This window comes from Anopheles cruzii, chromosome 2 (assembly GCF_943734635.1).
Source record: "Anopheles cruzii chromosome 2, idAnoCruzAS_RS32_06, whole genome shotgun sequence".
Taxonomy (NCBI): Eukaryota; Metazoa; Arthropoda; class Insecta; order Diptera; family Culicidae; genus Anopheles; species Anopheles cruzii.
This window is the reverse complement of record NC_069144.1, coordinates 38539146-38563536: the sequence shown is the minus strand read 5'-3', so window position 1 is coordinate 38563536 and position 24391 is coordinate 38539146. Positions and strand designations below refer to the sequence as shown.

The 24391-nt window shown below is 49.0% G+C and overlaps 2 protein-coding genes across 2 annotated transcripts; both read left to right on the top strand.

Annotated features, from left to right (window-relative positions):
* Positions 1-1526: 1526 nt before the first annotated feature.
* LOC128268347 (uncharacterized) lies at positions 1527-2420 on the top strand. The gene has a single exon (XM_053005404.1). It carries the CDS (start codon positions 1527-1529, stop codon positions 2418-2420), a length of 894 nt encoding a protein of 297 aa, XP_052861364.1.
* Positions 2421-11927: 9507 nt separating this feature from the next.
* LOC128268554 (uncharacterized) lies at positions 11928-12316 on the top strand. The gene is made up of 2 exons (XM_053005679.1): positions 11928-11939; positions 12065-12316. The coding sequence occupies exons 1-2, from the start codon at positions 11928-11930 to the stop codon at positions 12314-12316; spliced, it is 264 nt and encodes an 87-aa protein (XP_052861639.1).
* The last annotated feature ends 12075 nt before the right edge of the window (positions 12317-24391 follow it).

Sequence of the window (24391 nt, the reverse complement as noted above, 5' to 3'; positions counted from 1 at the left end):
CCGAACAAATCTAGGTCAGACTACCGTTACCGCGGATGGATGCCCAATCTTTTGGGCCTGTCGAGCTCACGGCAGTGTCGTCGGAATTGAGTCTTATTTCTGTATTCCGACAAATTACCCATCGTATCAACGGGTGCCCATTACGGTTCTATTTTGCCAGCCGCAGATCCTTCCGGCAGCGATGGGGGCTCGCTATTACGCAATCTGGGCCGATGAGCGTAAAGGATACAAACTGCGACGAATTAGTTGATTATCTCTCGGATCTGCTGGTACCGCCGGCAGGCCGGCTTTTGCCGTTGCCTTCACACTACTGTGTTGCGTAAAGTGCAAGTCTAATTCGCTACGCCCTCTGTGCTTTCTTGGAAACCCCTGTGGAATCTGTAATTGCAAAATGCATGCAGAGTGTTTGGGAAAATGGGATAAATTGGGGGTCAATCAAGCGTCGAGTCGAAGCTATGCTCGTACTTGGATTATGGTGAGGATAAGACGAACATAAACAAACCCCCAGGGAGACGGTAATTTAGTAAACCGGTTCGGTTGGTTTGGTTGACCCTTCAATTTAGCAACCGGTGCGGTGCCGAGTTACTGAAAATGATCTAACCACCATTTGTGAACGCATATTGAGTTGGATCGGTTCTGAAAAGGGGATTGTTTGCAAAAGCAAGGAATAGTAATTCTTAGAAATTTTAAAAAAGAATCTAATTATTGTTCTTTAAACTATGTCAACACCGATGGATTTTGCTAGCCATCAAATATCATCTGGTGCTTTCCGGTACATAAAACTACGCCACGACTCTGGCAATTTATTGTGTTTAAATATATCTTTAATTTTGCAAATCAAGACTCCTTTCTAAAATGGTTGTGGATAAGATCCAATCGCGCCTGTTGGTGTTTAGTTTGCATCGAAACAGTTAAATGCTGCGTGAAACGAATGATAAAAATAATTTGCCCTCCAAAAGTTTTAGTTGAAGGCAGCTTCAGGAGAATCGCAAGGCACCTGGGTCATTCGTTGCATGTCCTTCCCGATCGACGGCATCTGAAGTGTGAAGGATACGACGCTTTCTGTGCGGTTGGCGATCACCGGAATGCGCCAAAAAGTGCCAGAGCGCGGTTTGGTACGGTGTGGAGAAAGCGTTTTTCCCTCTCACAAGGACACCGCTTTCACTCTCGGTTCGGCGTGTGGGCTCGGTTGGCCGATGAACCACCCGCGAGCGCAGCATCCAGCATCCGGCAGCGCTCGGGTTCGGCTGGGCCGCAACTTCGGGAACCGAGCCGAGCCGGGAACTCTATAAAAGGCGAGCGCGTGGCGTACTCTGGCCATCAGTAAACGGATACAACGGAGCTGAGCTACAGCTAGTGAAGAAGTCGAATTAACAACCGCTTTCAGATCTTTCGAAACACTGTTTCCACACGCGCACAACAACTTTGGATACAACGAATCATATCGGGTTGCCAGAATCGTGTCACGGACTGTCAGTGTCCGCAGCAGTAGATCAGTAGTGTGCTCGAGTGTGCCACGTTGAACGATGACGATGACGCTCGAAAAGCTCAGTACCGGAAGTGGTGTTGGTGGCCTTGCCACCATGGACCGTCACCGACGGTCGACCGACAGCTGCACGCCCGTGTTAATGGACAATTTCTACATCGACATACCGACACCGTCGACACGCAGTGTGTCACCGCTCTCGTCCTCGGTGTCTCCCGGGAAGGATAAATCATTCAGCTTCTTCCGGAGCGTGTACCGCAAGATTAGCCTCAAGTCGCACGACGAGCTGAATCAACTGGGAACTACACACGGGGACGAGGATTCGCACAGCTCGTCCGTCGACTCCTGCTCGTCGATCAGCGATCACCATCGGGAGCACCTGCCATCGTCGGCCGCCAAGAGCCACGACGGTGCGGACGACGACGGGGAATACGAGGAAGACCAGCTGCGGTACTCACGAAACGGCAGCAGAAGGACCAAGCTCCAGATGCAGCTGCGACTCTCGGAACTGGCCGCACTCTCCGGTGCCTCCAGTGAAATGACCGTCAATGGCGTCAAGGAGGCGGGCGGTGATGTCTCAGGCTCGGGAGTGCAGGATACGCGCCGGAAGTCACGTCGCTCGTCGGTGCTAAAGCTACTGGAGAGCCTTGCCATCAGTGCACCGATCCGTTCGCGGTCCCTGTCGTGCAGTAGCAGCTCGGTCAACAATCTGCTACACGGCAAGGGCCGTGACTCGCGCACCGAGTCCAAGTGTTCACTGTTCAGCACCAACAGCAACGGTGCCAACGGTGAGCGGAGCAAGGAATCCAACAAACCACCGCCGAAAAAGATCCTCCGCCGGCCAGTGTCCTACACGTATCTGAGAGGTATCTCCGGGCTACCGACACAGCGCGTTCCGCGGTCGTCCATCTGCTGCAGCTACTACGGGCGCTAGAGTCGGACGGCGGCGGCAAAGTGATTAGCTCTTAATCGGAACAGAAATATCATATCAAGTCACGGCGGAGCAGAGCACGTGAATAAGGAGGGATTTACTAGATCTAGTGACTACATAAGTGAAGTACTGTGAAGCAAAAACATTCCAGACAAAAGGACTGACACGCAAATGCCAAAACGCGCTACGCAACGATTGGGAACACAGATAAGTTAGGTTATTTTCTAAATTAGAAATCCCCCGCAGGAAGTGTAATCAAAACGTACCTTTAGCTTACGCTGTGCCATGGATTGCACCGACAGGGACGTTTTGTAGCCTCGGGTCGTAGAGTACATGGCCGCCTTGCTCGTTCTGTCGCCGTCGTCCTGATAGACAAGGCGAAGACAGAGAGCGCGACAGATAAAACTTATTTGCGATAAAAAGTGCAATTACTCTACTCATTAGGAAACACTCCCGCGTAGCCTTTGGGAACCCTTTCTTTTGCGCCGCTGCTAGTGAAGAGGCCAAAGTCCAAAACACCTACCATAGGCGGGGGGACTCCCCCGGGGGGCTATGAGCGGTGTTATCATATTTACTAAGGATCGATACGAGCTAAGGTTACCGGATTGGCCGGAGGGCAGTAGTAAAATCGAGATTAGGAAATGTCAACGGGACGAAGGCTAGGGATTGCAGAAAGGAACGCCGGGCATTATTCTTCGTCGAGCTTTGCCGCGACCGGAACTGGAACGGAATCGCGATACACACACGAACACACCATTTTTCGGAGATCTTCGAAGGCGAGCGGAACTGTTTGTCTTCTGTTTTTTTTTTGTAAATAAACGTCACAAAATTTGAAAAGCTAACGAAACTTTGCCATTTTTATCGACCTTCCGTGAAGATTGCTATCCGAACTGAATTTGGACAATTTTCTAGGTAACACCACAAGTCCTCCGTCTGGGGGTTAAAGTATTCATCGCAAACTTCCCGAACCTATTCCAACGGTTCTTATTTGATCGTAAGCCTCTAGGCAAGTTTAATAAGAATTATTGTTATTCATTATGTTATAAGTACGTGGCAGTGGTTAATCAGGATACGCTGTCCGCTGACTCGGTTTACGAAAAAATAGATAAATAAATAAATTATCAGTACACTTCTCTTGAAACTAACTATGGTCTTGATTGTTTTTTTTCTTTCTGAGTTCTTAGGTGATTTAGTTTACCATTTACTATACGGCTATTATGTTCACAAACTCAGTTCAATTTTTTGCAAGTCTTCATACACGATTCTGTTTTCCATAATTATTATTCATAGTTTTACGATGGCGTTCTGTTTGATAAATATATTTGGATTTCTTGCTTTTATTCGAATATTACAATAAATGTAAAATAAAAGATAAAAAATTAATTTATATATATTTTTAACCGTTTAAATTATTAACAAAACGATTTAACCAACCAGCTATTTTACCCCTTTTGATTAAATTTGATAATAATTCGTGCTTTGGTTGGATCAGCTTTCTTTTAGCTGCTTCAGAATTACTTAAACTCAGTGAATAAGTAATTTCAAAATCAAGCTCTAGGTGGCCCAGATTGCTTTCAAAGAGCTTCCGAATTGCGCACCAGAAAGCCGCAGCAATGCCTGGTGGACATGAAACATAAATCCTCGTTTAATCTAGGGCAGCGAAAAAGACAAAAAAAACATTCCAAAACAAACATGAGCTTAGAATAAAAGGTAACATTTCCGTATTGCGTAGTTGCGCCAAGATCTGCAGAGGCAAAGGACAAACAACAACTGATTACAACGAGAAAAGTACATCCCGTGACCGTGACGGTCCAAGAGCACCGACACAACAAACAATTAGCCAACCGGCACCGGGACTGCGGTGATGGTGTGGTGTTCTACTTCCGATTCACAACTTTTATCCCGCGCTTGAGTGGTCACTCCACAGAGGCTCCGTGGGTCGTCCGCGATGATCCCGATCTTGGCGGACTAGATAAAATATTTACCTATCAGCCTCTCGAGCTGGTCAGGCCATGTTAGTGTGACCTCGATGACGCAAGTTGTCTGTGGACAAAATTGTGCCGCGCAATAGTAGCGCGTTGATTGCCATCGTTTCGCGTAACTTTTCGGCCCATCAGCATAGCACCATTTTTTCTGTTGGCGAAGGAAAATGTAAAACTTGGCGGCCAAAACAATTACACAATGCGTGGCCGTGTTTGCGTGGGGGGGAAGAGGGGAGGTTCAGACAAGATAGCATCGAAAAGAAGTTGCGTCCTCCGCCATCAAGCCGACAGCATCGAAGGCGTAGGGTGCGTAGGAATTATGCTGGGTGAGCGGTTTTGTTTTTCTTCGCTAGTGCTCTCTTCAGCTGCTGCTCTTCTGCGCGATGGGCCCCGAAAACGTCACCAAGGTCCCGGGGAACCCAATTTCCGCTTCCGAAGAAACGGAAACTTACCGCGGTCGGTGCAACGCGCCGAGGGTGGCAAACGTGATGACGACGCAACTGTCGAGAGCATATCGCAGGACCGGCAGCAGCAATCCATCCATCGCCATCACGCTCCACTATCCATACCACTCGAAGGGACGACGCAAATGTTGTGGAACGGAAATTTCCACGCCACTCGGGTTCGGGTGATTGTTTTTTACGCTTTAGTTTGACGTGTGGGTTAGGTCGGCCATTGAGGTACAAGATTTAGGACACAGAAAGAGAGTCGTAAAAAGAGGTTCGGAAACAAAAAAATAAATTCGTGAATAAAGGAACCTCAGTAGGCAATTGCAAACGAGGGTAATACGGATTGAGCTGAACTAGAAAAAGGTCAAAGGATTCTGCATTTCCTTCACTCGGATGGCAGAAACATTATATTGACTCACGCGTAGAGAGTCTGTCCACGAAAAATCAGTTCTTTTCCATAGGGTCCAGCGATTAATTTCCTTCAAAAATGGGTTGTAGATCACTTTTTTCGCCTTTAATAGTTTTGTTTAATAGGCCTTTAATAGTCAATTACGAACCGTTTTCATATTTTGTTTCCTTAGACATTTGTTTTATTTTGCTTTCCATAGGCTTTGCAAAAAGTTCCTCAAACAACCTAGAACAAGATTTGGTTGTCAATACCCTATCACAAGGACCAGCAGAGAGACTTCTCGATCACGTGTGTATGGAATGATTATATGACTGTTTGATTCTTTAAAATTTATAGTACTAGCTCAATACTTGTTGTCTGAAACTCACTACTTTTCCGTCCACGTAGTAAAGCACGCATGCTGAGCAAATATTTGCCCACCGTGTCTCGGACGGAAAAGGACGAGCCAGGGGCAGAGATTTGAAGGAAACCTCTACAGCAAACAAGAAACAAAAAGCTCTTCCCCCCAAAAAGGCTGAATGGGGCCGCATCGCGTCGTCATACTCGAAACTCTGGCAACCTCATCGATCGGTGTTGTTTCGCACCCCCAGCGTGTTGTCCGGGGCGGAGTGTGTCAGAGTCGGACGTCTAAAAATAGCCACACCCGGCCCGGGGGGTGAAGGGGTTTTCATATTTTTGGAAACAGCATTACCCTCCCCCTCGGTGGAAATCAATAGCGAGAAATTTGGGGCCCACCCCAGCGGGGCCACCGCTCAGGTTTACAGTGGAAATTCGTCAAGGAGCAGCTTTGGCATGTCGTTTGATTTACTGACCCTCGTCAGCCGCCGTGGAAGACGAACCCGACGCACCCCCGACGATGGTGGTGGTCGCTGGAAACGATACTTTTGGGGCGGCTCAATGGCCGAACCTCCCGGGATACGACCGACAGAGTGTGGCTTTTATTTCATATTTTCCCGTACTTGTTTGTGTGCGCTTCTTCGCCAGTTACTCATTTTAATCTACAGCGTTCTTCGCGCAATTTATGCAATTGTGTTCCCCCGAGAGCGTATTTTTGTCGTACCAGGAAGACGCACGCCTATGGGGAAGGTTTCAGCATTAAACGGAATCCATCTCTCTCAGGGCACTGGGGGGTGACTCTAAAGTGGTCCGTAATGAAATGAACATGGTAGGGCTGTGCCGAAGGTTGTCTTCCGGTGTTGGTTCCCGGTGAAGAATGCGTGCAGGAAGCCGGCTGCCCATGCTATGGCCGCCATTGTTTGATGTACCATAAGCGGTTATCATTGACAACCTCCGGCACGGCGGCAGTTATTTTCGTTGCAACTATTGATTGCCGCTCGGACGAGGGCGATGGAAAACTTCTGGAACGTTCCCGGGATACGTGGAGTTTTACGGTTACGGTGGTGAGCCCGATCGGGCTCGGGGAAACGTTTTAAAACGCTAGGAGACCGCCCTGCCGATATCTAATTAGTTTCACTGTAAGAGCCTGAGAGCGATGACGAAAGTCGCTGCTTCCTAACCGCGGCCTGGTTCGGCGTGAGCTGCGATCCCTTAACTCAATCACTCCCGTTGACCGTCTGGAGCTGGAGCCGCGCCTGGGCTTGTTTTTCGAAATCTAATAAGTGGTGCCGTATTTTTAGCCGCAGCTAACGTACCCGCCAAATGACGCGGATTAGATTTGCCATCATCAATAAATCATGAGCCACTGGGGTTGATGGAACCGGCTAACGGCTACGGAAGCGGAATCTTGGTAAAGAAATAACCTTTGTAAGCAGTGGAAGAAACAAGAAATGTGTAGGCCTTTTAGTGAAAAAATCCCTTTAAAACATGTTTAAGATTTGTGTTATGGAACCAAATTATGCTCCAAATTGGTAACTAAAATGCTTGTTTCTTATGTTTCCGTATGGACTAAGCTATGCCAATCTTTTGAATACTTTACTCCATTGTATTTCAATCGTACGCTTATGCGAAAATGCGAAACGTGAACGAAGAATGTGCGTCAGAATTTTAAAGCGCCCACTTTTCCGTTCCCGTCCAACAGTTTCGATGGCCATTGACTTTCGCTCCGAAGCAAACGGCCGTTTAATAATGCAAGCGCGTTCGCGATTGAGAAGTAAATGGGTTTTTTTCTTCTCTCCGACGTTGCCGGAACCAATTACATCCGCTCACAGCATTGTAGTGTCCGGAGCGCCTATAAAAAGGGCGCAAACATCGGTACAAAAATGGAAAGTGAAAGACAGCGGTCGTCCCGTAAACAAACCGGCTACAAAGCGGAAGGAAAGGATTTCATACACACAGGACACGGAGGGTTGTTTTGGGCCTCGACGATGCGCAGTTCCGCAGACACTAAGATTCGCCGTCCCCGTGTGGGAGTGAATATTGTTCCTTCCGCCACACTGAATACCACCCACCCTGGGTCGCCCAATGTTTGATGTTTTCATTAGCCCCCGTACTTGTTGTTATTTTTCTCCATTTTTAAGGACAGCTGGGAATCTGGCGCGGCACGGCGCGAAGGATCGACGTCAACTGGCACGGGCACACTATTTTTAGGTGTCCCGAAACGCGTCAAAGTGACTGATATGTTTATGCTTTCGATCATTTCGGGCTCGCTCCCCCCTAAGATGACGACAAACAAACTTCAAACAGCGACGTCGATCCGTGCGCCAGCATCCGGTCGGTTCGGTGCATGAATGAACTGTGACATGGAAAACAACAACCGGGGCCACGCGTGCCATCGCAAGATTTGCTTCTTCGACGCAATAAGGTACCCCCTCGCCTTGGGGGTGCGCTACTTGGCCGCTAATCGTGAGGCGAACGTGATTCAACGAGGAAGGATATTTTTTTGCCTTTGAGCGCGGTCGTGTCGAAACACGAGACACGCGCTTTGGGTGTCGGAGTTTTTGTCGCGTTTTCCCTGACGTTCATTCATCGCCAGAAACGTTGCCTAACATGTGGTTAAACTGGAGTGGTTTAGTGTTTCCTCCATTTCTTAGAGATATGTAAGCTAAAGAGTGTACAAGAATGGCACCCAAGAATCCACTAAACTTCATGCCATCCGGCTCCTGATCCTGCTCAACGAGCTCTAATTAAGGTCTTGTGTGTACTTAAGATATGCTAGCAAAGGATTAATTTACACCACCGAGGGGCACAATAACCGAGAAACTTCATCTCAGTTCCGCTTCAGCCCGGCAGGGAATGTTTATCCCCACAATCTTTCACGGGCAAATAATCTCAATATTGCGATGGCAATGTGAAGTCAGTAACAGAGTGTTAACGCCCGGTGCTGGCGTGAGGGCTGTGACTGTCCATGACCCTAAGTAGCCGTAAGGGAAAGACACACCCATCCGGTGATAGCAACGCGGTTTACCTGGCTTTAACCTGCTTTCTAATAAATAAACATAAACATGGCTCTTAGGTATAAGGCCTATTTGAGAACTATTACTTGCTTTATTGGTACACACAAGCATTCAAAAAAAGTACACTTCACCGCAGTCACTGTAGTCCGGCAGTCTGGCATCCTTTTCCGTTAGTGCAAAAAATGCAAACAATGTTCCGTTCCACCGGGAAGAGGCTCCATCCATCGTGGTGTGACCTTCAGTCGGGTTATGCATCTCATCCGGACTGCTTGTTGTATTATTAGCCGCCGTGCGGTGGGGACTACTTCAAGAAATGGTTTTAGCGACAGCGACGACGACGTGCCCGGTTGCGTGAGCTACGTCCTCTCCTCGGTGGGACGTAACGGCCCCGGCCGTCGCGCCGATCAGGTTGCTTTCGCCAGAATCCCTGTCCTGCCATCCGGGCGGCAATCCTTTCGCCAGCTCGCTCACGCACCCGGCCATTGCACAAGCACCCGCTGGGGCGAAACGCGTGCAGTGGCCACGTCTCGTAGCGAGCGGCCGCTACTTTGTGGTTTGTAATGGGCCTCCCCCCCTCCTGCCAGCATTGGACATCATCCGCTGGAACATGTGACGCGCCCCGGTAACCGTGGCCGATCGGGGCGGAACTAAAGCGCACGACCGCGGGACGACAGTCTTGACGGTCGCGACCCGTGCTGATCGACTCGTGACACCAGTGACACCGGGTGGCAGAGCTAACTTTCAACGCCCGCCAAACCGTGATCATCACGCGCTCACACGGTCCAACGGTACACGGTCACAGCAGAGTGGACACTTCCTGGCGTTGCTGACGGCGTCGTGATTGGGCAACAACAGTGAACAGGGGTTTCGCAATTGCCAAGACCTTGGCGGGGATGGGGCAGTGGATGGATTGTAGCTTCCGTCGGCGCAACGTGATCCGGGAACCGCGAACCGGAACCCTACGTTCGGTCGATTACGGCTGAATCGAGCGTGGTTGCGTTTGTACGAGGGCTGTTCGAAACGTTCTGGGACTTTTGTGTGTTTGAAAAATATATTGGTTTATTCGTGAATATCTATTTTGTCCTCATCAGATATTATGCACTTGTGCAAGCGTTTTTTCCAATCCTCGAAACACTTATAAAAATCATTTTTTGTGATCCTGCACAGCTCCTTCGTCGATGACTTCTTTATCTGGGCCACCATCACCATCAATGAGAATCAATATTCGGAAATTCTTTGCCATCTATTTTTTGGAATAGACAAAAATCGGCGATGGGGCTAAAACTGTTAAAAATTGACTGATCATTCGAAATGGCCGAACTTGTGGCAAGATACTAGGATGTTCATTAAGTTTTGACGTTCGGTATGAAGGACACGTTTTTATGGTTTGAAACAAACTTTATTATTCAGTATGGGTCCCTGAACATCAATACACTTGTTCCGAGAATTCCGTCCCTGAAGTGATATTCTGGAAGGTCTTCAAAATACGCTTCCACAGCTTCTATAACGTCATTATTTGATGAAAAACGCTTTCCACGCATGAATTTTTTTAGGTCTGGAAACAGATGGAAGTCGCTAGGGGCCAAATCTGGTGAATACGGTGGATGCTCCAACAATTCGAACCTTCATGAATTTTCGCCATTGTCAGAACGCTCTTGTGACACGGTGCATTGTCCTGATGAAACAGGATTTTCTTCTTCTGCAAACCGGGTCTTTTTTCACGAATTTTCTCCTTCAGTTGGTCTAAAAGGTTGCAATAGTATTCAGAATTTATTGTTTTACCAGTTTGCAAGATTTCCACAAACAAAATTACTTTCGCATCCCACAATACTGATGCTAACACCTTAAGTGAGTAAGTGAGTGACCAACATAACACCACAAAAAACACCGAACATCGAATATACGTAGCCGGCGGAAATTAAACATTACCGATACTTTTTGAACAGTCCCTGTGCTGTGGTAGCAAAAAGTTTCGTCATCAAACGTCGTTGGTTCGTATGCCGTTTCCTAGATTGTTTGTTTGTTCGATGACAGATGAACGAAAGACAATTTAGGGTTTGATTCAAAACACCACGGCAGGTCCGTCTACTGGTGGGCTTAATAAGCTTCGCCGACACGCTGTGTTCCCTCTAGAAGTTCGGCTGCCGGTTATAAATAACCTACTTACTACTAGCAGCTCGACGATTGTCCCGAAAAAAAAAAAAAACCGTCCACCGGAGTGTACCGGGACCAAGATGCCACCGGTGGTGCTGATTGTCTCGGAACCGAGCCCGGGTCATTGTCCCGGGGTGCTGGCTTTTCGGCTGTCGCTGGCGGTCGTCATGGCACCCCCCGCCCGTCTCACGGGGTAAGTGATCTGTCACTTACGGGTCGGTCGACTTCATTTTCTCCGATTCTCCGATCCGACACAGAATAAAATAAGTGCATCCCCCGAAGCCCGAAAATTGGCCATCACGCCCCAGTTGGTCTAGGTCGTGTTAGCGCCGGATGTAAGGATGTTTCTGTCCCCACGCCCACGGCTGGACTAAAAATGGGCACCACGTTTGGGGAGTTCGGGGTCGACGCCTCCACCTTCGAATAGTTCGCCCACAGCCCACGACGTCGCGTCGCGGCCTAAATGGTCGTGCACAGCACGGTCGCAAACAATTTCTTTGAATGGCTTCCAAAACAACGCATCCGACGGGAGGTTTAGGACCCTCCCTTTTTGCGTCGTTCAAAACAATTTCACCAAAACACCGCGCCCTGTCAGTGGCTTGTTTTGCTCGAAATCAGGGCCGTTCACATGGCATCAAAAGCTTATCGCCTGGTCCGGGTCCGGCATCGTTAGGGACAAGACACCTAATTCCATAACCTCTTAACGTTCGCACCTAAAACACCGAAATGTTGGGTTCACGGACAAGCAGGTGGTCAATTGTTCGGCTGTCAGACTGTCGCCCCCTGACGACCGCTTTTTTCACGGTCAATCGTTACACGGTTGATGGGAGGCCACTCGCCGTGTTGCGGTGTCCCTGATTATATCAGCCCCACTACGTGTCCGTCTAATACGAGGGCCATCGTTTTCGGCAACCTTCGGCGGTTCGATAGCCAAAACGGCCATAGGCGGATTCCGTTGCGGATATGGAATGACCGACCGAGAAGCGGGGGGCGTACGTGAGATGCATCGGCAACCGGGACCCGACGGCCGCTGTCCGTATTTATTAATCGAATGCTCGCCGGTGGTATAAATAATTATCGAACATAGTGAGCAGTCGGCAGATGGCAACAAACCTCACGCTGGCCAACATCAACCATCAAGTGGATCATTCGATAGGATAAAAATGCACAAAATGGTAAGTGGCGTTGTGGAGAGATAGACCTCCTTATGATCCGCTTTATCTTCTCGGTAGTCGGTAATCGACGTTACCACCGATGAGAGACTATGGTCGTTTTTATGAAGGCTGTTTCTTTTCTCCAGATTGCTCTCGTTGTGCTCGTCACCGCAGTATCGCTTGCCGGTGCCAAACCCGAACCGAAACCGGATATACTGGTCGATAGTGTCCCGGTCGTTGCTGCTGCTCCTGCCGTCGCCAGCTACGCAACCTTCTATGAGCAAACGTTCCACGGTAACCTGGCCCCGGGACCTGCGTACGTGGCGTACGCAACATACAGCCCCTACGTTGCTTCCGTACCGGTCCACGTCGGTGCTTCGATACTTCTGAAGAAGTAGCAGGTCCCGGTGGAGATGAATTATACACCTGGGCCCCAGATGTGATGTGATCTTGTTGAAATGGAAATGAAATGCACTGTGTACGTAGACGATGGTTATTTTCTTTCACTTCTTTGGAGTCGTATTCTTTATGCCTAGAACCGAACGTCAGTGCCGTGTCGTCTGAGGAAGACTCGTCAATGATATTGGCCTATTTGAGATACATAGCTTTATGGTAATGATGTGCACGTCTCGAAAGCTCACATCTGCTCCTGTTGCAGCTCGCGAGATGATGTGACGCACGCAACGGATTGAAATTCGAAGTGCACCCCGAACTTGATCTATCTCGTGAACAAAATATCGTTGGAAACGGTGGAACTCAAGAAGGTGTCGCTAATGAGGTAGACAACGTGTGTTACGCTATTCTGCAAAACGCATACACATTCGTCACAGTCTAGGCAGCCCAGCCGGAAGTGTAACATATTCGATCCATGTGTTCAACAAATGGGTCCTTTACTAGGTTCTTACCCCCACTCGGGCGGGGGCTGGTCATTACCGGGCAAACAAAGTGCTCTCTTATATTAGCGGCACCTAATCAGACGGCAATCAATTAACGGGTGTCAAACGGTGCCGTTCATTACCCTATTCCGCGGTAAGGTCATCCCGGAGATGAGTTCGCTGAAATGTGGCCAGCCGTGCGGACGGATCTACGGCGGATCATAAACCGTTCTCCCGGAAGGAAGCAAGGTGTCCGACGAAGCGTCAATAAATTAAATGGTCACTTGCCCGGAATTGTTTGTCGTCCGTGTGTATCGGCCATTGGTTCAGGCTCAGGATGCGCCCCACCCCGGATGCGACCCGAAGAACTCTTGGTTCGCTGCTTGTTTACTGAGTAAATGCAACCCCATTTCAGCGGAACCAGTGTTGAGGCCAGTGGATTAACGAACTAGCATGAAACGGATTTTCTACCCGCCTGGATGCTCGCTTGGTACGAACTGCGGTCCGTGTGACGCAGCGCTGTCACCTGGATTTCTTGGAGCCGCAAATCGAACCGAGAGCTGCCCGGAACAGTGCCTTTCGATCTTCGACTTTTCTATGCTTTCCACAGCACCGTTAACTGCGCGTTTTCTCGTCGAGTTTATCGTCTGTCTCCAACCTTCCTGGAATGGGCCTTCTGGGTTCAGGTTCCTTGTTCCAAACTAACCGGTGAACCCGTGAAAGTGAAGTAATTAAAACACCCGACCGACCGTGCCTGGAGGTGGCTGGAGAAAACGATATCCTGCGCGTCGGGCCATAAAAGAGGATCCGGCCAGTGAAGCCTAAGACTACCAAAAAAGTTCCCAAAGTGCCACGCGCGTCGCTGACGTCAACGTAGGCTACGACCGACGGACCGACCGACGACCTGGTTTGTCACCAATCTTAACGCGGTGACTGGTGGAGGAGGCCAACCCACTGGAACTCTCCCACGGGAGCAAAAAATTTCGAAGTAAAATGTAAACTCGCGAAACAAGGTCGAAGGAAACGGAAAATGGCGAAGCGTTGGCGATCGTAAAAAGGTCGGCTGCGACGGTGGCTGGCGTTGACACTTTTGAAGGATCCATCCGATTTTGAGGTAAATAAATATATTTAAATAAAAACACCTCAGCGTGGCCACCAGCGCATCGATTGTATTAGTGCGCCGATAACTTTATTTGGGTCACCAGTTTGTAAATATTTTAATTTTCAAACTGTCCCGAAAGAGTCCTTGCTTGGTGACGGACGAGCTGGCGAACTGTTGGGAATGGGAAAACTGCGGATTTAGTCGCAATTTGTAGCGCGCGTAGTTGGTCAACTGTTTGCTGGACTTTTTCTGTTGTTTTTCTTACATCACAACAGGGTCCGTGACGTCCGCGAAAGGAGTTACTTGAGAAGCTCTACAATAAAACTAGGTTTTTTCCACAAATCCCACGTAATACACCATCTGGGGTTGGGAAGCCTAGTTCAGTTTCTGAGAAATAGGAAAAACCCACATCGATCCATGCTGACCGGTAAGACTAGAAAGTCCACATCGTGTCGGGTTTATCCAACTCCCTTCCGCCCGTGGAGGCAAAAGCCACACTATCCGACCCCCTAATGATGATTGATGGTGAATTCATGAACGACATGTGAAACTGCTGCGATGGCCGTTGCCATCTTCCTGCAAGGTCAGCGCAGAAATATGAATCACCGACGGGTACCGTACTGCATTGCTGTGCGTTGATTTGCAGCGCTGGTCAATGGAGGTTAATCGGGGGATCTGAAAGGTTATCGTTTTATTTAAACTCAAAATCACCCACCCATGTGTGAGGACCTTAAACATGCCCTGCGTATGGGACACCGCAATTCTTGCGCACGTATCGAAAATAGAAATGTACTTTTTGTGTGCTCAAAAACCATAAGCGCCCGTGTCACGTTCACGGCGGATCCTAGCGCCAACATCGGTGCGGCACCATGCGCCTCCATCGGCTTCGAAAAACCACGCGAAGCCACATTCACATTCGCTCCCCGAATTCCCAAATCGGCGAGTTCCCAGCGATCCGGGAATCGTCTGCTCCACCGTGTCAAGGACATGCTCCCCGGCGTACACCCGCCCGAAAACGGAGCGAAAGTAGGGCAAATCTGCCGTACCGTCCGAATGACGTCATCGTTGACTGCGTAACGGGCCGGGCCACGGACCGTAACTGTGATGGGCACGTCCCGTATTCCCGTCCCGAAGGATGAGCGGTGTTGGCTGGATTAGCACCGGGCGAAAGTTGGCTCTCGCCCGCCCTTCGGTAGGCGCGAATCTAGAATCGAACCGAGAGGGCAGATCCCTGCGCTTGGACGTGGCTGGCTGGCTGGCTAGAATCGGGACAAAAATCTAGGTCAAACCCAGGCTGGGACAATACGGCAATGCGGTCCTCAGCTCTTCCAAGTGTGCTCCGTTCTTAGCGGGTTGATGCCTGCGAGATGGCACTCCGAAGAAAGGTCATCCATCTTGCCGGATGATTTAATGTAAGTTTGTATTAGTTCGATGCTTACTCAGCGACACCGATGGTGGTGGCCGACGACGAGGGGTTTGCCGATGCTGGCCTGGCATCCCAAAGGCGCTCCATTCACAATAACCGTTATTAGAAGACAGGCTGTCAACTGGTTCTGGGAGGCGTGTTTGTTTTACGGTCCCGTTCGAAAGTGGATCCACTTTCCCGGGGCTTGTGCTTGACTCAGCGAAAAATTCGTTCGGTCGGCCGGTCGGAGGTCGACCCTTCGGGATGCGTGTCCCTGTCCCACCTCAGATGGGTCCTTGGGTTGGGCTTCAAAAATTCCTACACACGGCACACCGGTGAAGGCCGTAGACACGCTGACCCACAATCGTCAAGGACGAACGGAAATAATTTCGCACCATTCACTAGCGACAGTACGAAAGTTTACTGTTGCCATGGGTTTTTTGATGAATTGTTGTGTGTTTCCTCGGGGCCCACCGATTTTGGGGGAGGCCTGGAAGAATGGTTCGCGAAGCTTTGACCTACAGAGTCAGTGCCAGCAGCGGGCAGACTTAATTAGCGCTCGCACCGTGGGAGCCGCCATGACAGCGAAGAAAAATCGCACCCGGGCGCTAAACTAATGATGGCGAAGTGTTGAATATTTTATTGGCGCCGTTAGGCGTGTTCCGACAACACTGACTGAGTGCGGTTGTCAGGGCCTCAATCGTTGGCGTATTGGTTTTACGTTTCTTTTGCTCGCTCCAATAATATAATTAAAACCGATTTTGATTTACAACTAGAACTGGAACAAAATGAAAAATGCTCTGAGCGTGTCTATCTCCCTATGGACCAAAAAATACTTACCTGAATCAATCTATCAATCTATGCTCAAATTTTAACACATTGTTCGAACTATTCCGAGTCTTTAAGGAAAATAGTAGAATATTGTTGGTAGTTTATTAAAAAACTAGCTGTTCCCGGCGCGTTCCGGCCTCGATTATCCGGCGTTTCTGAGGATCGGACTTCCTGGTGACGTATCCGATCGGCTTCCCTTCTCGCCTCCCGTTGGATGCATGACAAAATTCACATCAGCTGAATTTGTAAAGTGGCGAAGGGTTTCAAACATTCACCAGAACATTTCCCTTTCCCAAAAACTCCCACCGGTAGAATTTGGTTCGGTTTGTTCGAAAACAACAAATTTTGATGAATTTTTGGAGCGGATTTTTCCGATTAAAAATATGACCAGAAGCTGGCAGAGTGCTATGAACACCGCCTAAGACACTGGAATGGATAAGAAGCAGGCGCAGCATGCGAAAACCTCTTCGTCAGGACGAGAAGAAAAGCGCGAGTTTCGTTTTCCCACATATTTTCCCTGAACCTTCCGACGAAAACTGATTTTCTTTCGTGAATTGCTACGAGTCTTACCTTCGTTTTTCCTTCCCCATTTCTTTCGATGGCCAATTTCTTTCCAATTCCAGCGGAAATGAAGAAAATTCTAACGACAGCTTTTGCGGTTTTAAGAGAAACTGTTTGGAATTTATTTCCACGGTTTCGGGCCGAGGGTCTTAAGGAGAAACACTACAACAGATGGTCCGCACAGGTAGTGGCCGGTAAAGATGATCTCCTCCTGAGGTGACGGTGACGCTGAGCAGCGCGGGAAACATCTCCCGGATGACGTGTATCGACAGCGTTTCGGCGATGCTGCGGATCCGCTGGAGGCCCAGCTTCCCTGAGAACACGCCAGACAGCTTCAGCCGGCAGCGGATGCACTGGCCGTACAGACACTTGCCCTGCGTGATGATGATGTCCTGCGAGGGGAGCGCCGGCTGCTTCCAGCCGATCTCCAGAGGTGCTCGACAGCTTGCGGGTCAGGACGCCGTTGACGTTGCTGAGACGGCGGCGCGCCGAAAGGGCCGTGGCGGGAAAGCTGAGCTTGCGTCAGAATCGGCTCCGACAGCCGAAGATTATAATAATCCGCCCGATCCCGATGCTCTGCGGACGGGTTCCAGTTCCAAGACTGTGACCTGCGAACAAAATATTTCGTTTACTATCGAAATCGATGGATTGTGAAAATGAAAGGAAAAAATTTACTTTAAATAAATGAGATGTTGAATTTTCGACTTTCAGAACATTAATCAATAGACTTTTAATTTGCTTCTATCGAAGAGCGCCAACTTTGTCCCAACGAGTCTTTTCAGATACTCTTTGTTGAAATATTAAGATTAAGATTTCGCTTCTATTTTGAGACCATTTTTGGTTGCGATATGAGGTTCAACTTGGGGTTCAACATCCTTCGAATGTATCTGATAAATATAAAAAAAAAACCTATCAACTTCCATTCGGTCCGTCCTGAGCAGAGATCATTTTTAGAATGTTTTGCCCAGAACCGACCCCGTAGGCGTACGGCACCTCAGCCTCCGGACAGGATATTGTGCCTTCCACTGCAAAGATACGGGGAACCCGACTGCCAGTCGCAGAAAAAAGTAAGTTTCGCTTAGTCCTCCACCTCGCCTCCACACTTGGGCTCCGTGCTCGGTTCGGTATGAAAGGATGAATCAGTGACACAATCGTTGCGACGGGAATGATAGTGAAAGGGCCACCTACAGGCGATTATGGAGCGGCCACCTCCGGATGAGGACGGCGCAGAAATGGATCAAGGTTACGACTAAGCGAGAGAGAGCGAGAGCGAGAGCGAGAGAGCTACGAATACGTGCATTCGGGAGGGTTAGGCGACTGCATCCGTGGGCCATCCAGCGTCATATGCCTGGCGCACAAACAAACAAACCAACAAACGGACTAATGAACAAAGAGCTTCGACGCTGGTGCTTCGTTTCATTATCCCCATTTCCGGATCCGGTGAGTGCTCGAAGGACGTGCGGCCTCGGCCTGCCAGTTGCAGTGGCGGTTGGGGACGTGCGAAGGTTACCGTCCCGCAGTCCCCTGGCTCCGATTTAATTGTGACTCTGTTTCTAAAACGCACCTTCGAGAGCTCGCCTCAACGTAGGACATTCGTGCGCCACTCCAGCTTTATTTTTTCTTTATTTAATCCCCAAAACTCTTAAGCCCGGGCCAGTGGCAAGAGTGAGCCACCGGAGCTTCCTCGCGGCTGACCTCGTGGTTATCAGAGCGCGTACGCTTGGCCCCGTCCGAGGAAGCCTTCCAATAACCCGTGTAACCCCAATTTGCCGGACGGCCGGAAGGCAAGCGCCGGCAAGTGTTATCCTTCCGCTGCGGTGATCTGGACAGACACGCAGCGACCGAGTGATTGGTTGACATTGGCCGGGCAGGACGCGGACGGAGCACTCGCGGCCTCTGCGACACTTAGCCTTTGGATCCTGTTTTGGCCTCATCAGCCGCCGGCGGCGACTAGGCAATCAGACCTAGAGGATGGATGTTTATCGAGCGGGCGATTGGTTTTTGCCATGAAGCCAAACTATCGGTAACGGCATCAGAGCGCGGGGGCACTACAGCCTCATTTTCTGCTCCTTTTTTGCGCAGAGCCGTCTTGAGACGCCGAGCGTCAACGAACTGCCAAAGGGCGGCCCGTGACCTGGAACAAACCGAACCGGTGCCATGTGCCGTCGGGCTGGCTGGCGTGGCTTCACCACGTTTCCGGTGTCGCTGTTCAGGCTGCGTGATTCGCGTGGCACGTGCCGCGGATCCACCTTGCGGGAACGCGCGTTGCTTCTCTCCTTTTGCGGAGGCCCAATCCTGGTAAAAGACGGCCACGGGCTGGCTGGCGAGACATTTTTGGTACAAGGCAACACTTTTGGGGCCTCCCGCCTCCGGGGGGCAAACGATTTTACGGAGAATTGAATTCGAAACGGTTCGCTATCGAGGTTATGTCACCCAATCGTCGTGCTGTTGTGCGTTTGGAGGGAGCAGGGATTTGGAGCTCAAGAAATCGTTGTGTCATAAAATTTCGTTCCATTTCGCAATCGTTTGCGGTGTTGGCATATAGGGTGCGGTTTGCCAGATAGCAACAGCCAAATATTGCATCAGATGCGGGTTGCATCATCAGGATGTGTTCATCCTTCGGGATGAGTCAGTGCTGAGCATGGCCGATACATTTCACGGTCGCAACTCATGTGGGACGATGAGTTGTTAGCAGCACCTATCTGCTGCTAATCATCCGAAGGTTGCAGAACTTACGACCAGTTGGCTCGATTGGAGCCGGGAGGCTTTGCGGTAAATGTTGTTTAGGTGATTAGGTTTCGCAACGACCATTCAGCCGAATGGCCGTCCGAGGGGCAAATCTATAAATGCCTGTCTCCCGTGTAACAGTGTGCAATGTGGGCCATCTATTTTGGTAGCAACTGTTCGCAACCGGGTGCCATAAGCTCTTTCAGGGAGTTACGATTCTAAGGATATTCTAAGGCTGTTCGGTACAGTACTGCGGATTAAGGGGGTTCTAGTAATAGAGCCTTATGTATTCCGTTTGGGCTTCAATCTTTTCGGCTTGTCTCATTCTAGAACCTGGCTTTTACTTATCTAGAACACGTTGGTCAAATTTGTCAAATAATTCAGTCCGCGTATGGTGAAATGTTTTAGATTCACATTGCCTTCAAAAACATAACTTACAGCTTATATAAATAATAGTTTATTTTAAATGCACTATCATTTAATAATTTTTCCTCTGTTATCGGTGCGATTTGTTCGTTCACCGTTTTTATGTTTTAAGTTTGAACTTCGTTCCTGTTTTTAGGTGAAAAAATCAAAAAAGTTTAGTTTTTTGAGTAAAAAATAAATATGAGCGAACATTTTTGGGTCAGAGTTTCAATTGAAAAAAATCTTAAAAAATTCTTGAACATTAAAAATTCTTTAAAAACAACAACGCCAATAATAAGACAAAACAATCAGCAACAAGCCACGGGAAACCATCAACATCCGACAACCGAGCAAGGAAAAGACGTTCCGGCGGGGAGGAAATGTCACTGCTCCAAGCATCTTCCATGACGATTAGATTTAAGTTTAAGTTATGTTGATAGAATTAAGCTATAGGATTAACAAACACACCACAGTCCGTTCTTTAACAGGAAAAAAACATCTTTAACACTTGCTGCCGATGGTAATTAATTCCGAATCGGGTGTTGATGACGCTGACTGACGCTAGTGAAAGTGTTGAGAACGCGACGAATTCCAACTTAGCATCACAAGCAATAAAGATAATCCAGTTTTACGAATTCTTAAAAACGCTAGATCCAAGCCGTAGAACACGATCAATCGAGGGGGTTTTATGAATCCTAAACAAATAGATGTGGAAGCGCGTGGATCCAGCTTGCATCTAAGAATGCATTGCAGGCTAGAAAGCAATGTGCACAGTATGATAGATAAGGGTAGGGAATGCATGGCCACAGCAAGAGACCCGTAATAAGCCCAAAACTGGGCCGACCAGCATCGATAAGTTTCATCATAAGAAAAAGTACTATATAAGGCGAAGAAATTGTGGAATAAAATTAGACATCGTTAGTCTACGGAACGCTCTGGTATTAAGTCTTTTACTCTTGGACCGTTTAATCTCGCTACTGAGATCCCTCGGGATGTTGACTGCATAACATCGTTTGCACCATTCCGTCGGAACTCTAATAGTCGGAAACCGATTTTCTCTCGAGGCCTAAATTGTTAGGTAGTAGCATCCATCTACCTTGTTCGTCCCAGGCCAAAAGAGTCGATTAACACACGGTTTTAAGGTGTTGACAAAAAGATCAGAACTGGTTAGTGTACGCGAGAACACTTCGGACCATGCTCCTTCGCGCGGTAGGTCCGCTCCGTAACAGAAAGCTTTATTCGAAATTGTTTAAATAAATTGTCAAAAACCTAATTTTCTCAAGTGTTCTTGGGTTTATTTAATTGATTGCATTGTTAATTAAAAAAACTGGTAAAAACTGTTCAAAATTACATTATCATTTCCTATTTTTCCAATTGATTACTGTTTACCAACTGTACTAACTGCGGAGATGAGAAAATTAAGAGGATGGTAAACAGCTTAAAGTCATTTTAACTTAACAAATACCAGAACAGCGTAATCACCATTGAAGCATCGTCGAAAGCCATCACAAACCATTGTTGGAGCGTCAAACACAAACCGCCATTAGCTCATAATGCCATAATGAATCGAACGAGAGCGTTGGTCTCAAAATAGAGTTTGCGCTAATGAAATTTAATTAAAAAAATATCGTCCTCCCGTCCGCTCGCTGACGGGCGTATTGTATAATTGACTTGTTTCCTCGACACCTTTTCGAGAGCACTCGATAGCACCGAGCGGAACAGCGGAACAGGGGGAACAGTTTTAATCCCGCCGCACCGACCCCGGAGGCCTTGTTTAGCCGGAAGCAAACAGCAGTAAAAAAAACTGAACCTCGTGGCCGGATTCGAAACGGATGGGAATGAACGCCAAAATACGCCCCAATTAGCTCCGGGTGGCTCAGCGTAAGCGGACGCCACGTAACGCGTATTTTAATTGAGGATAATTTTCGGTGCAAAAGGTCACCGGGAGTGGCCCCGAAAAATGGAGGCCAAATTGTGGATGGCAGCTTGTTAGCGCAGTCCTCTACGGTGGGCGTAAAAGTGCATCCGGCACGAGGTCAACGGTGTCGTCATTCGAAGGCGTGCAGATTACTCCGGCTATTCCGGGGATGCAACGATGACGTGGGTCTGTTCTGAGCTGCAAGGGCACGCTGCGGGTTTCACAGAACCACCCCTGGAACTGGTTGCGTCGTGTTGATGATCCAATCGCCACAATCATATTTAAGAGGAATCAACTCTATAAATAGTGGACATGTGGTGGACGCTGGAAAATCCCGGTTTGACGGAACACGGTAGCTGACCATTCCGCAGGCGGAATCGCAGCGCAAACGGGGTCCAAAAGCTCGCCAGCGGTCGCGAGCCCAACTAGAGAGCTAAGATGGTGGGAATCGCTCGCTACCAGGCGAGCAGGACCTTTGAAGAGTCGAGCCACACCGTGACGTCACATCTCCGACGGGGGGGCAAAACTAAACGGAAGGAAAAAAGGGCGGAAAAACCACGGTGGCCATACGGCGCCGGTACGGGCATGCCCCGTCGGGGTACGCTTCTTTCTCTCTCTCTGTGTGTGTAACGAACCCGAGTGGGGTTCATGTGCGCCGTCGTCGATTGTGCGGCGGCCACACGTCGCCTTGCGGGCGTCGTCCATCGTTGGCTGCGGTGGAACCGCATTCGGAATGCGCACGAGTTCCACCGGGACCAGGGCCGCAGGAACAGCTTGTAGGCAGAGGCGGCAGCGTTCAGCGGCCAGGGGAAGCGTACAGACAGGCGCAGATCGCTGTCTAGTGTCTCCGTCGGTCGGTCGGTTGCCAGTGCACCGTTCGGTGTCGCGTCACAACCGCCATTCAAAAAAAAAAACCGGATGCTTCCGATGCGCCGCGGGTCAATGGCCTGCATCGGGCGTGCCGGGCGCTGGAGGCTGGTGTGCAACTGCATTTCGGCACTCTGCAGCCTTCTGCAGCGCGATGAGACGCCCATGACGCAGTGTGCCGAGCGGAAGCGGAACTCTCGGGATGGAACTCTTACATAGGAAGTAGCACGGGACATAAGAAGGAGTGGTTGAAGGAGTGAGACTTTACACTGACATAGCATCATAACAAGCGGGTTGACTGTATTTACATCCCCACCGGGATGTGTCCCTACGTCCTTTTTTTGCTGGTTTCTTTGTAAACTCGTTCTATAAATAGACTCCCTTATGTTGTGGATACGGCAGCTTGGCGGGCGTAAATATGCTTCGACCGGCGCTGGATGCACTTTATCGCTGGTGTTTACGAACCGATTTATGGAGAAACTGACCCAACCGGAGCGGCATTCAGTTCGATCGAACCCAACGCAGCAAGCCGTGTAGCCGCATGCCTGGATCGGTTTCCGGTTTGTGGTTGGAACGTTGGAGGTAAGTGACATCTGGGGCGACAGGCCCTTTCTTTTGAATGTAGAATAAAAGCACCGCGAACATTGTAATTGCAATACATTTTTTTAAGGACTTTATAAAAGGCTTTTATAAATTCTAAAATATAGTTCATACAAATCACTTTAGAATTGTTTGTGTTATTACTGTGCAAAAGGCGCAGTTCTATTAATGAATAAACACAATTGTGACCCTTCAAAACAGTTGTTATCGAATGTTCTATTATGGCGAACTTTTGATCAAATATGGATTTAAACTGGATTTCTCTACTAAATATATGAAATCACTTGTTAACTTAAACTTAAGTTGCAACACATCGTTGAATGTGCGGAAGAAAGATAATGGCACTCGTCTCTGGAGAATCGCTGAAAGGTCCTTTTCTTCGATAGCGGTTAAAGGACTTGGGCAACTGGGTCACAAACCGGCACCGGAGCGAGCGGACCGTGCAATGAACCATCCAAAGCCTCGTCCCACTTCTCGAGGGTGTTTGCGTGAGGTGTCGTACAGCTTTTCTCGCTGGAAACCGTGCCCATCGCTATAGGTGCCGGGTTCCTCAATCCTTTAATCCTTAGACTTACGGCCAGCAGAGGCCGTGAAGATGGTCTATTTATTAATACATTAAATGGTAGTTCGTTTCATCTTCAGTATGTGCTTCTGGATTGCTCCTGCTGTGCTCGAGTGTTGAACCAAAAGAACCATTTTAAGCCCCGTTGTTTAGTAAAATCTTATTCGCTATTCCAATTATTAATGCCACCGTTCACATCAGACTGTGTACTGCGGAGTAGGGACATCAATTGCCTCCGGATTCTGCGTATCGGTTGCTCGCACTACGTCACTCAGCTCGCTAGCAGGAGGTCCCGCAGGAGCATTTAGCTAGCTGCTCCTTATTGACCACTCCCCGCCCGGGGTGCACGTGGGTCACCGGAAAGGTCACACGTTTCGGTTTCCGGTTGGGCAGTTTTGCTGACCGCCGAGTTCGCCGAAGCTTTCGCACCGGAAGTCCGGCACTGTGGGAACCACATTTGTCCTGCCTGGCTCACCTTTGAACTTTTTCCTTCGAAGGTCCCAGCACGGCCCACCTGCTGGCCGAGCCTGTCCGGTTCACTTGAGCGAAGCGAAGCTAACCGCTCAATCACACCAATATGGCGGCACACTTCCTGGGAAGAAGCATAAAAAGCAGCTGGC